General features: G+C 40.6%; 2 protein-coding genes across 2 annotated transcripts; one reads left to right on the top strand and one right to left on the bottom strand.

The window, feature by feature from the left end:
* Positions 1 to 1,092: 1,092 nt before the first annotated feature.
* On the top strand, positions 1,093 to 10,713 carry LOC135504247 (acidic mammalian chitinase-like). Its single transcript, XM_064922631.1, has 11 exons — positions 1,093 to 2,736; positions 2,830 to 2,859; positions 3,373 to 3,574; positions 3,689 to 3,745; positions 4,604 to 4,769; positions 4,929 to 5,053; positions 5,236 to 5,359; positions 5,474 to 5,659; positions 8,121 to 8,240; positions 9,812 to 9,953; positions 10,089 to 10,713. Exons 1-11 carry the CDS (start codon positions 2,712 to 2,714, stop codon positions 10,391 to 10,393), a joined length of 1,482 nt encoding a protein of 493 aa, XP_064778703.1. The 5' UTR covers positions 1,093 to 2,711; the 3' UTR covers positions 10,394 to 10,713.
* Positions 10,714 to 11,083: 370 nt separating this feature from the next.
* Positions 11,084 to 14,400, bottom strand: LOC135504248 (major facilitator superfamily domain-containing protein 4B-like). Its single transcript, XM_064922632.1, has 10 exons — positions 14,171 to 14,400; positions 13,363 to 13,561; positions 13,016 to 13,264; positions 12,668 to 12,830; positions 12,355 to 12,470; positions 12,081 to 12,254; positions 11,756 to 11,903; positions 11,482 to 11,552; positions 11,282 to 11,402; positions 11,084 to 11,169 (listed from the first exon to the last, which is right to left on the bottom strand). The coding sequence occupies exons 1-10, from the start codon at positions 14,398 to 14,400 to the stop codon at positions 11,084 to 11,086; spliced, it is 1,557 nt and encodes a 518-aa protein (XP_064778704.1).

Below are 14,400 nucleotides of genomic sequence, written 5' to 3' on the forward strand. Positions count from 1 at the left end.
CAAAACAATGATGCAAAACCACTAACCAGTCTGAGGTGTGAGTCCCACATGTAGACTATTACAACTAAATACACACCTTTGATCACATCGCAATGTAAAGATTTATGTTGTGTACATTATATTATCTAAGGCAGGGAACATCAATGAGATTCAGCCTCGGGACAATTTTTTCTTGAGCAGATGATCAGGGGGCCGGAACATTATTACAAATAATTGAAGACTGCAAATTGACTATAAAATCTCAAACAGATATTATTTGACTAAAACATAATAATTTCAAACCTTGCTTATATATGATATTTTCTCTCTCTCTATTATATGTGGGAATACTTTGGATCAGATTAAAATCCCCCTCGGGCCAAATTCGGCCCTCATGCTGCTAGTTGGGGAACCATGATCAAAGGGATACTTTGGATTTTCTATCTCATTTTGGGAAATTACTTACTTGATGGTTTGTTTCCCATTTTCATCAGAAAAGGTTGTTTTCTATGAGTGAACGGAACAAATGAGTGACGCACACACAGGGAGATGAATAATCCTTTGAAGCCTCAAATGTATTTCAACACATCTTTGTCTAAACTAACCGTGAAAATGTTACATGGCATAATGCCTTAATCAAGCTGAAAACTTTGTCTCTGGTTATACAGGAGCCTAAGTAAACCTGTATACTATTATGGCTTAAGGGGTTATAAGGAGAATATGCAGATATTCCCCAAAATATAAAAGTTCTTACCTTTAGTAACACTTCTAGAATGTTTTTAACAATCTGAATCAAGTTTGAAGTTTCTAAATGTGCCTATAATCTCACTATTGTGATAATGTATGTCTCAAAATCACAAGTATTCCTTCAAATTACAGTTTCTTCAGCTCAAAGTATATGTATTAGGGGAAGTGATTCCAAAATGAGAAATAGGACATTTGCTATTTGCTTAAGCAAGAACGCAGCAAATGAGAGAGCAGAGAAGTGTGTGGTTATTAATGATTCATTATGTAACATTTGTCCATTGGCATTATAATCACCCACCAAGGACTAATTTCAGTAGTTATAGGCCAATAACAGATGTTGAAACCTGGTTTGGTGTGAATCTGACCTCAGAGATTAGTTCAACATGAATTCACCAGGTTTTAATAGAGGACCTTGGATTTTTGTGGCCTGTGTTTAACAACATACTGTAGTTGTACACAGCTACTCCTGACTAACATGGCCTACATTTGACCTTGGTAAGTTCAGATCCAATGAGGATACTGGGAGGGCTCCCCTGCTGCTGTCCCACTAACATCTGGTTAGCGTTCCTGTTCACTTTACAAACGCCTCCAGCAGAACAAAGTTTTCTATGGGAAATCCATAAAACAAATGGTCACTTATTAAATTAACTTTTGCTTTAAGGGGTTTACTCACACTATAACTATCACTGTTCAACATGTTCCATTAGCATCAGCATTTCTGTTGCATAATCTGATGCAGTCTGAAATAACGGAAGCCTGAAATAAGGAAGGAAAGATTGAGATAAGTAATCTATTGACTTTAACATATCACATAGATAGGTTGAATAGCTACAGTGTAAGCATCTCTGTTTTGTGCCTTGTTTATGTTAGCAGTGCGATAACAGTATATGTTTTTTAGGTTACCACTTAGCTGTTCAAACAGAAAAACTTCACCATTTATTCAATGTTACTGTAACGATGTTCGTCTGAGGAAGAAGGAGTAGACCAAAGCGCAGCACGTGTTCATATTTCCTTAAATTAACTGAACACTAAATACAAAAGAACAAGAGCATAAACAAAAACCAAAACAGTCCCATATGGTGCAAACACTGAAACGGAAAACAACTACCCACAAACACAGGTGGGAACAGGCTACCTAAGTATGGTTCTCAATCAGAGACAACGATTGAGAGCTGCCTCTGATTGGGAACCATACCAGGGCAAACACATAGAAGTACAAAACCTAGAACAAAACATAGAATGCCCACCCCAACTCACCCCCTGACCAAACCAAAATAGAGACATAAAAAGGAACTAAGGTCAGGACGTGACGGTTACATTATTCTGGCCTATAGTGCAATACAAAAAATACAGCCGAATCTTCAACACATTTTCCAGTCAATGTGTTTTTTATTTATTTTGATTTAACCTAGGCAAGTCAGTTAAGAACAAATTCTTATTTACAATGATGGCCTACCGGGAAACAGTGGGTTAACTGCCTTGTTCAGGAGCAGAACAAAATATTTTTACCTTGTCAACTTGGGAATCCAGCAACATTTCGGTTACTGGCCCAACGCTCTAACCACTAGGCTACCTGCCACCCCTGTAGTTTTAATAGTTGGGATATTGTGTTCTCCTAAATTCTCAGTGCCAATATGTGCATACATCTTCTCTTAGTTGCCAAGTATCAACCAAAACAAGGCCCAAAGTAGGCCACATGTACTTGTTAGTTACTGTTATGATCAGTATGTTCATGAAACAATCTACCATAAAGGTCCTTCACACAAGGAGAAATCCAATTTGGCAGTGTACCTGCAGAACATAATGGAAAGATAGGTAATCACACCTCACAGCTTACGCCAGCAAATATGTTAATCTTTGATAATGCACAACAATCTTTAGTAAATATTCCCTTTTTTTTGCAAAAATGCATGTCAAGGCGTTTTGAGCAAATGCAGATTGTATAAAAGTGGTAACCGTAGACACTGTCTTTATTCAAGGCAATCATGGGCAAAGTACTGTTTGTGACGGGTAAGTAGTTATGGTGAAAGCTCAACACTACATTATTGTATGGTATCCAACGTATGCATAACAAAATGTAATCTATGTCTTCTCTTTCCATAGCTCTAGCCCTGCTGCTGCATGCACAGCTCGGTAAGTGGACTCCAGAACACAAACTCTTTGTAGGCTGGGGATAGGGGTCTCAATTGAACTCAATTGGTCCATAGACCAAGTACAGTACATACTGTATGTAGTATCTTAATTTGATCCAGTTTACGACAGCAGGAAAATAATCCTGCAGTAACAGGAAATGTGAATTATTATGTGGATTATAATTAATTTACATTCGTTTTTGTAGAGGTTTATGCATTTTTCACAAGGTAAAATCTAGTCTGAAATGTCTAAGTGAAAATTACAAACTTCAGAAGCCTTTTTAAACCTCAAATACACTACGTGTTTTACATTTCCTGCATTGATGGAAAGTTCTCCTGCAACAGAGTGATCAGATTAAGATCCTACATCTGTAATTGACTAAATATGGGGCAATAGAATATGTAAACTAGGTGGATTATAAGACTATAGTTGAAAATTTAGTAATTCAATCCTATAAACAAGTGAATGAGTAAATATCAAACTATTCATATCCTGTTTTAACTTGTGTCTCAGGGTCCTCCTACATTTTGTCATGCTACTTCACAAACTGGGCACAGTACAGACCACCCCCCGCCATTTACATGCCCAATGACATTGACCCATGTCTGTGTACCCATCTTCTCTATGCCTTCGCCACTATGAAGAACAACGAACTGGCCACCTTCGAGTGGAATGACGTAGAGCTCTATAGCCAGTTCAATGGCCTGAAGAACCAGTGAGCCCCTACTGAGAAACTAACACCTCATGAGATTGTGTCAAGAGAGACAAATGTCATCAATTTACTACTTTAATTTCCCTTAATATGGAATAACATATTGTATTTCAACAGGAATGGCAACTTGAAGACTCTTCTGTCTGTTGGAGGATGGAACTTCGGCTCTTCTGGGTAAGATGATCCGTTATATCTGTTCGCATACTTTCCTCTTGATAACGGCCATCAGTGTCTCTCTATTTCCCTCTATTTCTCTCTATTAATCATCAGTATATTCATCAGAATATTCTCAGATTTATTTTCATGCGAATATTCTAAAATTGGCATGGTGAAAATATGTATTTCCCCCCAGTTGTGTTTCCACAAACAGACTTGTTGCAGATAAGATGTACTTTTTCGCTTACATTTTCATGTACCAAATACAAATCTGAAGTTCAATCTGTTTTGCATTTCGACTCGACTGATAGTTTTGTCGCAAAAACTGTTGCGCAAAATAGCAAATATGGTCTTGGAATGTGAGATCTATCCAACAGCTCGCAGACAGGCCGACAGTGCCGGTAGGCCAGTCTACATTATGATATTATTATGGTTAAGAGCATCGATCATCATGTCAAAAAAATCATTCCCTCGATATTTATTGAAAGGAGCATCAAACTCATCACTGCACACTTTCACCACCCTGTGAAGTTCATACTGTATTTAATCTGTAGCCTAATAAACTGCATGGTCTCCCGAGTCATAGTGGGATGACCACACAGCATATCACCGCGTGACTCCAAAATTTACTTCAATATGATGATCATTATATTATTATTTGAGCATAAAGACGTTTCCACCGCCATTTCTCGCAAAAAAAAATATTTTACAAAACGATTCCACCATGTCAAACGAACAAATTATCGGTAGGCTTTTATAACATTCTAGCGAAAGGTAATGTTTCTATCACAGCTGTCGTGATTTTTTTACAAGGTCTTTACTCGCCTAAAAACTGTGGATGGAAACGTGATTAGAGTCATTCTATTCCCCCATCAGATTCTCTGCCATGGTGGCCAGCCCCACCAACCGCCAGACCTTCATCAACTCTGTGATAGTGTTTCTGAGGAAGTATGAGTTTGATGGTCTGGACATTGACTGGGAGTACCCAGCCAACAGAGGGAGCCCTCCTCAGGATCAGCAGCTCTACTCTGTTCTCCTGGAGGTAAAGTTGACTAAACAAGAACAACAATAATACAACTAAGAGAGTTTAATATATTTCTGTTGCAATAGTTATTGTAAATAGTAAAGCCCTAATACTGACTTGCCTAGTTAAATAAAGGTTAAATAAAAAAAAAAAAAAAAAAAAATGTGTTTATAACAGGAAATGAGGGCAGCATTTGAGAAGGAGGCTAAGCAGACTAACAAGGCCCGTCTCCTGCTGTCTGCTGCTGTCTCCGCTGGAAGGGATACCATCAGCTCTGCTTACGAAATCCCCAAGCTTGGACAGTAGGCATCATCCACTCTGTAGTTACCTATGCACTCTACACTCACTCTGTAGTGGCCTATCTGCCGTACTTTGTAGCCTGTATACTGCCATACAGTCATTGTCTTTCTCAAAAAGATATTACTGCTATTCAGGCTATGATACTGACCATATATTAACAGTTTGACACTTTTGCAACCTCTAGGGCCTTGGACATGATCAATGTCATGTCATATGACTTCCACGGCTCCTGGGATCCCTTCACTGGAGAGTGCAGCCCCCTGTACAAGAGCCCTGCTGACAATGGTGGCTTCATCTACTTCAATGTGGTGAGTATGTCAGGACAAGGGTGGATGGCTCTTTGTGGGTGTGATGAGTCTGCTGAAGAGCAAAGTTAGTCCAGCATGCAGCAAACACTAACATATAAAGCTATTGTGTTCCAGGACTATGCTATGAACTACTGGAAGAACCATGGAGCACCAGCAGAGAAACTGATAGTTGGGTTCCCCACCTACGGCAACACATTCACCCTGACGAATGCAGCTGACAACGGAATCGGAGCATCTATTGCCGGGGCTGGAACTCCAGGCAAATACACACAGGAGGCTGGAGAGCTGGCTTACTTTGAGGTACTTTAAATGGTGATATTTCTTTCTTTCATCATAAAAAGTGAACTCTAACTGTTGAGGGCCCCCTTATGATCTGGTTTCAATTGTATCTCAACTTCGACTCAACTGGTTGCTTCTTATTTGATGGCTTTATCATAACAAGGGAAATCATACTGAACAAAAATATAAACGCAACATGGAACAATTTTATTGATTTTACTGAGTTACAGTTCATATGATGAAATAAATTCCTTAGGCCCCAATCTATAGATTTCACATGACTGGGAATTCAGATATGCATCTGTTGATCACAGATACCGTTAAAGCCCCACTAAAGGCTTCAGGACCTCGTCATAGTATTTTTGTGCACTTGAATTGCTATCAATAAAATGCAATTGTGTTCGTTGTCCGTAGCTTATGCCTGCCCATACCATAACCCCACCGCTATCATGGGGCACTCTGTTCACAACGTTGACATCGGCAAACCACTCGCCCACACAACACCATACACGTAGTCTGCGATTGTGAACCCGGTTGGACGTGCTGCCAAATTTTCTACAACTACGTTGGAGTCGGCTTATGGTAGAGAAATTAACATTACATTTTGTGGCAACAGCTCTGGTGGACATTACTGCAGTCAGCATGCCAATTGCATGCTCCCTCAAAACTTAAGATATCTGTGGCATTGTGTTGTGTGACAAAACTTCACATTTTAGAGTGGCGTTTTATTGTCCCCAGCACAAGGTGCACCTGTGTTATGATCATGCTGTTTTATCAGCTTCTTGATCTGCCATACCTGTCCGGTGGATGGATTATCTCGGCAAAGGAGAAATGCTCGCTAACAGGAATGTAAATACATTTGTGAACACAATTTGAGAGAAAAAAGCTTTTTGTGCTTCTGGAACATTTCTGGGATCTTTTATTTCAGCTCACATAGTACCAACACTTTACATTTATATTTTTGTTCAGTGTACTTTCAAGAACAACAAAAGAAAGTGATGACACTTGATGGAGATAGGTGTTGTTGATCCCCTGTGCTTTCACAGTTGAAGTCGGAAGTTTACATACACTTAGGTTGGAGTCATTAAAACTCATTTTTCAACCACTCCACAAATTTCTTGTTTATTAACAAACTATAGTTTTGGCAAGTCGGTTAGGACATCTACTTTTGTGCATGACAAAAGTATTTTTTGAGTCAATTGGAGGTGTACCTGTGGATGTATTTCAAGGTCTACCTTCAAACTGAGTGCCTCATTGCTTGACATCATAGGAAAATCATCAGGAAAATAATTGTAGACCTCCACATGTCTGGTTCATCCTCGGGAGCAATTATCAAACACCTGAAGGTACCACGTTCATCTGTACAAACAATAGTATGCAAGTATAAACACCAGCCATCATACCGCTCAGGAAGGAGACGCGTTCTATCTCCTAGAGATTAATGTACTTTGGTGCAAAAAGTGCAAATCAATCCCAGAACAACAGCAAAGGACCTTGTGAAGATGCTGGAGGAAACAGGTACAAAAGTATCTATATCCACAGTAAAACGAGTCCTATATCGACATACCCTGAAAGGCCGCTCAGCAAGGAAGAAGCCACTGCTCCAAAACCGCCATAAAAAAGACAGACTACAGTTTGCAACTGCACATGGCGACAAAGATCATACTTTTTGGAGAAATGTTCTCTGGTCTGATGAAACAAAAATTGAACTGTTTGGCCATACTGACCATCGTTATGTTTGAAGGAAAAAGGGGGAAGCTTGCAAGACGAAGAACATCATCCCAACCGTGTTGCACGGGGGTGGCAGCATAATGTTGTGGGTGTGCTTTGCTGCAGGAGGGACTGGTGCACTTCACAAAATATATGGCATCATGAGGGAAGGAAAATGATGTGGGTATATTGAAGCAACATCTCAATACATATATCAGGAAGTTAAAGCTTGGTGGCAAATGGGTCTTCCAAATGGACAATGACCCCAAGCATACTTCCAAAGTTGTGGCAAAATGGCTTAAGGACAACAAAGTCAAGATGTTGGAGTGGCCATCACAAAGGCCTGATCTCAATCCTAGAAAATTTGTAGGCAGAACTGAGAAAGAGTGTGCAAGGGCAAGGAGGCCTACAAACCTGACTCAGTTACACCAGCTCTGTCAGGAGGAATGGCCCCAAATTTACCCAACTTATTGTGGAAAGCTTGTGGAAGGATACCCAAAACGTTTGACCCATGTTAAGCAATTTAAAGGCAATGCTACCAAATACTAATTGAGTGTATATAAACTTTTGATCCACTGAGAATGTGATGAAAAATAAAAGCTGAAATAAATCTCTACTATTATTCTGACATTTCACATTCTTAAAATACAGTGGTGATCCTAACTGACCTAAAACAGGGAATTTTTACTCGGATTCTATGTCAGGAATTGTGAAAACTGTAAATGTATTTGGATAAGGTGTGTGTAATCTTCCGACATCAACTGTATCACAGATCTGTGGGTTTTTGAAAGACGGAGCCACAGAGGTTTGGGACACACCACAGGACGTGCCGTACGCCTACAAAGGAACCCAGTGGGTGGGCTATGACAATGTCAAGAGCTTTGGGATCAAGGTAAGAACAATACAATAAAAAAATAGTATTTGTTGCAATGTGAAACTACTTTTCGTTCAGCATTTTGGTGACATACACTGAGTGTTCTTTCCATGACATAGACTGACCAGATGAATCCAGGTGAAAGCTATGATCCCTTATTGATGTCACTTGTCCACTTCAATCAGTGTAGAAGAAGGGGCGGAGACAGGTTAAAGAAGCATTTTTAAGCCTTGAGACAATTGAGACATAGATAGTCCATGTGTGCCATTCAGAGGGTGAATGGGCAAGAAAATGATTTAAGCGCCTTTGAACGAGGTATGGAAGTAGGTGCCAGGCACACCGGTTTGAGTGTGTCAAGAACTACAATGGTGATTAGTTTTCATGCTCAGCAGTTTCCGTGTGTGTCAAGAATGGTCCTCCACCCAAAGGACATCCAGCCAACTAGACACAACTACGGGAAGCATTGGAGTCAACGTGGGCCAGCATCCCTGTAAATCTCTTCCAACACCTTGTAGAGTCCATGCACTGACAAATAGACGCTGTTCTGAGGGCAAAACGGGGTGCAACTCAATATTAGGAAGGTGTTCTTAATGATTCATACACTCAGTGTATAAAACGTGAGTGGCGAGACTAGATCAAAGTCTGCCAAAATGTGTTTCCAACACACACACCCTTAAGAGGGTAATATGAAAAGGATGTATTTATGGCATGCTTTTATATACACAAGTACATTCAACACACACAACAGCATCAATATTTCACTGCACATGAATGTGCATTCATAACATGGAAATGATTAGTGCGGCTGCTCTCTAGGGATTACCTTATAGTAGTGCACCAAGTTGTTCAACTGGGATCTCTGCATGTGTTGAACTCCACAAAAAATGTTGCGCCTTTTTGCCAGCTAACATTTTAAGTTGTGCCCCTTGCTGTCTTTCGGCAGTTGTGGAACAAGTACTGAATAGTCATACTTGAGTAAAAGTAAAGATACCTTAATAGAAAATGACTAAAAGTCAACTAGTAATACTACTTGAGTAAAAGTCTAAATGTATCTGGTACTTAAGTACAGTGGTGAAAAAAGTACTCAATTGTCATACTTGAATAAGTAAAAGCAATACATCAAATTCCTCATATAAAGCAAACCAGATGGCAACATTTTCTAGTTTTTATTTATTTACGGACTGCATGGGCACACTCAAACACTCATACATAATTTACAAATGCAGTATTTGTGTTTAGTGAGTCCTCCAGATCAGAGGCAGTACACGCTGGGCACGTCAATGTCTATTCCACATTGGTTCAAGGTAATTTCATTGAAATGAAACAACCAGTGTGTGCCCAGTGGGTAGGAATGACAATGCGTTATATTAATAGGTGTGTGAATTGGATCATATTGCTGTCCTGCCTAAGCATTCGAAATGTAACAAGTACTTTTGGGTGTCAGGGAAAATGTATGGAACTAAAAAGTATATATTTTCTGTGTAGTGGAGTAAAAGTAATAAAAATATAAATAGTAAAGATACCCCAAAAACTACTTAAGTAGTAGTTCAAATCATTTTTACTTAGTTACTTTACACCACTGTTTATAGGTTGACTGGCTGAAGAAGAACAACTTTGGAGGAGCCATGGTCTGGACTCTTGATATGGATGACTATACCGGCACCTACTGTGGCCAGGGAAAATATCCTCTCATCAACGTCCTCAAGAAAGGCCTCAATCTGGAATCAGCACGTAAGAGACCTGCACACTAGATTGGGTTCAATAGAAAAAAAGTATGACATCTCTGACTGCTGTGCTACAGAATTATATCAAACACCTAAAATGTGTTCTTTCAATTCATGATTTTGTTTTTAATACCCATTTCAGCTTGCAATCCCCCTGCAACTCCCCTGCCCCTTATTAAGGGAACTACAAATGGAGGTGATGATGGTGGGGACTCTGGAGGCAGCTCGAGCGGAGGCAGTTCCAGTGGAGGCAGCCCCACCAGTGGGACCACCAGTGGGACCAGTGGCATGAACAGTAACTTCTGTGTTGGCAAAGCTGCTGGGCTGTACGCCGACCCCAAGAACAAGAACCAGTTCTACAACTGCAGTCAGGGCAAGACCTACTTCCAGTACTGTGCTACTGGCCTGGTCTTCGACACCTCATGCTCTTGCTGCAACTGGTCCTAAAGTCCCTATTTCAGAATGGCAGGTGACATTTCATGGTCAGATACCCTCCATTTTAGAACTGGAGGCATCCCTTTTTGAGTATATATCCTACATTATATTTCAGATAGCAATAAAAAAAACTACTTATTTCAATAAATTGTTCTAAAATGTTTTGAATTATCCCCTTCTTGTGATCAACTATTAATGAAAGCAAAAGAGTTCACTGTCTTATCTGTTGAAATAAAAAAAGTATTCATTCAACTCATGTTCAAATGTTTTTAAACATTTCAACATTGTGACAATGAGCAACAATGCAGACCAATCCAAATGCCTTGAAAATAAAGCACATTATTTTCATATACTGTAACCTAACTACCCCTTGCTCACACACTTATTACAAAGTCATTATCTATAGGGGCTTTAAACAGAAGGTAACATTAGCATATCTAAAGGGATGATGATGATTGGAATAATAAGCAGTAGCGGCTTTTTCAGGAAGGAAAAAAGGAGGGACTAAATCATTTGGAATATATTAATAACTTAAACATGACTTATTCACTCTTCTGGCTATTGCAGCCTTCAGGATGGCTAAAACATTACACATGTCCTGGTACTGTATGTATTTGTCTTCACTGAGGCGTGTTTTCTTCCTCTTCACATTGTTGGTCAATAACAATACTGAGCACCAAATGGCCCTAGCTACATAGCCTCTCAGCTACTCTCCTTCTGTTCTGTTTTACTGTCTACTACTGCTGCTGGTGGGAGCTCCTCCACCATGGCTGACTTCACTGAGGTTCCTGTGGGGTGGAGAAAGATTAGAATGTGAACAGATGGGTTACAGATAAATTATGTACTTTTTCCTCTATGTACAGTTGTTCAACTGTGATATGGCTGAGGTGGTCCTAGTACCAGTGAGGTATTTCCTGTGCATGCGATGTAAGAACAGCAACCCGAAGAAGAGGATGGAGCCCATACAACCGATTATCATTCCACAGAGCAGGAAACTATAACTGCCTTCACTCTGGATGATCTGGAGAATAAAAAGCACAATTTTAGACTGTTAATCTTCCCCTCTCTTTAACATGTACTACGTCTCTGTGCAGTCTTACCGATCCAACAACGACTTGCATGACCATTTCTCCCATCCCAGCACTTGTTACCAGAACTGAGGTTGCACATCCTGCCAAGAGAGAAAAGATAAGCAGAGTAAGACAGAGAGATTATATACTGTAGTATCTCATCATCATTTATCAAACCACTCTATTACTGTGTCATTACTGAGTCGTTACTGTGTTGTTACTGAGTCGTTACTGTGTTGTTACTGAGTTGTTACTGTGTTACTGAGTCATTGACACTTATTGTGCTGGCGATTGATGAATGTACCTTGGTAGTCCAGGATGTCCTCAGTGTAAGCCAGCATACAGGGGAAGATGCTGCTGAGGAACAGGCCCAGTAGAGTGGTCCCAACAAACAGGAATATACTGCTTTTGTTGAGGACGAGCAGCAACAACACTGTGACAATGACACCAGCCTGCAGAGATGAAGAAAGTCTTCAATTGGATGTATAGACAATCAATTATTGAGAGAAATGCCCATTTAAATATAAACATATTGGAATTGAAAGACAATAAATATTTTATTACAAGCCTTCATTAATGTTAATTAATTTTCCTTAGGGATTAATAAAATATTATATCATTGGCATTACCAGATTAATCATGAGCAGTCGAACGGGCTGGAAGCGGAAGGTGAGAGGGATGGACACCAGACGTCCTGCAGTAATGGCTGCCCAGAAGATACTAACCAGGTATCCCGCAGTCTTATTAGGTAGAGAAATGGGGGGAGACACTGCATATGTGTACACAAAGCCTGCATACGCACCCTAGGAATAGAAAGTGGAGGTCCTCAGATTAATCCATTGCTGCATACATACACTAATATGGAGCAGACTGCATAGTTATAACAGAATCGGTACTACTCACCACAATACCATCGGTCATGAACAGGACCATTCCACCAACGATATGAATCCCAAAGAAGGACACAGGCAACTCACGCAGGTTGTTATTCTGACAGCAGCTGAAGATATCCCCATGACCTGCAAACCGAGAGAAACATTAGGAGAGATTTAAACCACTTGGCTAGTACAGTAGGTGTGAATTTTCAACTGATCCATACTCAGAGTTTGATGTGATCCAAGTATTATAATTTTCAAATTATCTTGGGTATACTGTCATCTTATAGAGGAAATGAGGAGTTCAGATCAGATCCAAAAGATCCAGTTTTGCCCTTTACCTCCTCCCTCCTCCTGGTCTTTAGGTTCTGTGTCAGGCCCCTCGGCCCCCTGGTTCTCCATGGACAGCTCGTCTTTGTCCAGCAAAAGAGGTGTGGTGCTGCGGCAGCAGGAGATCAACTGCTCCTGGTACATCAGGAATAACACTGCCATTGGCACTGGCAGCTGGGAGAGGAAAATATCATTCAAATGATGTATCATGGGAAGAAATGTAAAATCTTGGATCAAAGCCTTTGCAATAATCAATCAACATTATTCAAAGTTTGGAGTGAGCAGAATCAATATTAGGAGCCATTATGCTTGAGCTTACACACTATGTTTCACCTCACTATGCTTGGTCAAGATCTTACGTTTATCATTGCCATGATCCAGAAGGCGTAGGACACGATGGACTCCTCTGGCTCCTCTGCTAGGGGCAGGTGGTTCACGGACACGTTATGCATCACCATGGGGCTGTTCCTCAGCGTGTTCCTGAAGTGGTGCATCATCTCGGTCACATTTTCTGTCACATTCCCCACCCTGCAGCCTGTCTCCGACAGGAAGGGATCAGCAATCAGAGGGCTCACCAGCGCCCCGAACCCAATGAAGAAGTGGAGGGCCTGCAAAAACAAGAAAGTTTCTATCATTCATTCTAAATATAATGCACTTTGGGTATATTCTGAAAGCTGAACTGAACTGGGCATAGTTACTCTCTCACCTGGAGAAAGACAGCCGAGTCCTTCTGATATATGGCGACCAGCTGGATGTTGGCGATGGTGTCAATGATGCCCATGGCCAGACCGGACACAGCCATGGCAATAGCCAACAGCAGCACATTATGGCAGAGGGGGATGATGGCAAATATTACAGAGATGAGTAGCGAGGACAAGAACAGTGCAGCTAGAGCACTGAACAACCTTTGGGAGAGAGGGGAGGAGTTATTACTACAAGAAATAACATACACATATACTAGAGGTTTGAATGGCTCAAACATTGAACAAGATGTTAGCCAACACTATGGTTGAAATATGCAACGGCCTGCTGGCTAGGGGCTCACTGTTGATAGAATAGGCTACAGAGATAATTGCCAACTGATGCATACACAAACCTTCACACTCTTAAAGGCTCTGCAAAGTGATTTCACAGTTTAAGCAAAAAGAAGCTACGGAACTGTTTGCATTGAGTTTAAACAAAAATCCAGTACCTAGAACTACGTAGAAAGCCCTTTAAATTACAGCTATCTTTTTGTAATTGGTTTAAAGTGAGAATCCAGGGAACACAGTTCCCATACTGTAGGAGAACTCTTTTTGGTTCCAGGTAGAACTCTTTTGGGTTCCATGTTCCACCTGGAACCAAAAGGGGTTCTTCAAAGGTTTCTCCTATGGGGACAGCCGAAGAACCCTTTTTGGTTCTAGATAGCACCTTTTTTTTCTAAAAGTGTAGGGTTGCACATTATGGATTTCGGGAATCCACCAACTGGGATTTTGGGAAAACCAGAGATTGACGTTTGTTGTCCAGAGACTCACGTTTTCTTGAAGACCCCTCCGATTGAGCTGCCGATGAGCAGGCAGAACTGCTGGGAGAAGAAGACCCAGGTGATCTGGCTCAGTGTAGACTGGGTTTGACATTGCAAGTCCAATATGGTGGGTCCCAGGAAGGCTATACACAGTCCAAAACTGAAGAACACACTCCAGTATGTACAGGTGTGGTGAAAGTTCCTTTTAAATAGTGTTATAATCCGCTCTTCTATAAACAT

Source organism: Oncorhynchus masou, chromosome 18 (assembly GCF_036934945.1).
Source record: "Oncorhynchus masou masou isolate Uvic2021 chromosome 18, UVic_Omas_1.1, whole genome shotgun sequence".
Classification (NCBI taxonomy): domain Eukaryota; kingdom Metazoa; phylum Chordata; class Actinopteri; order Salmoniformes; family Salmonidae; genus Oncorhynchus; species Oncorhynchus masou.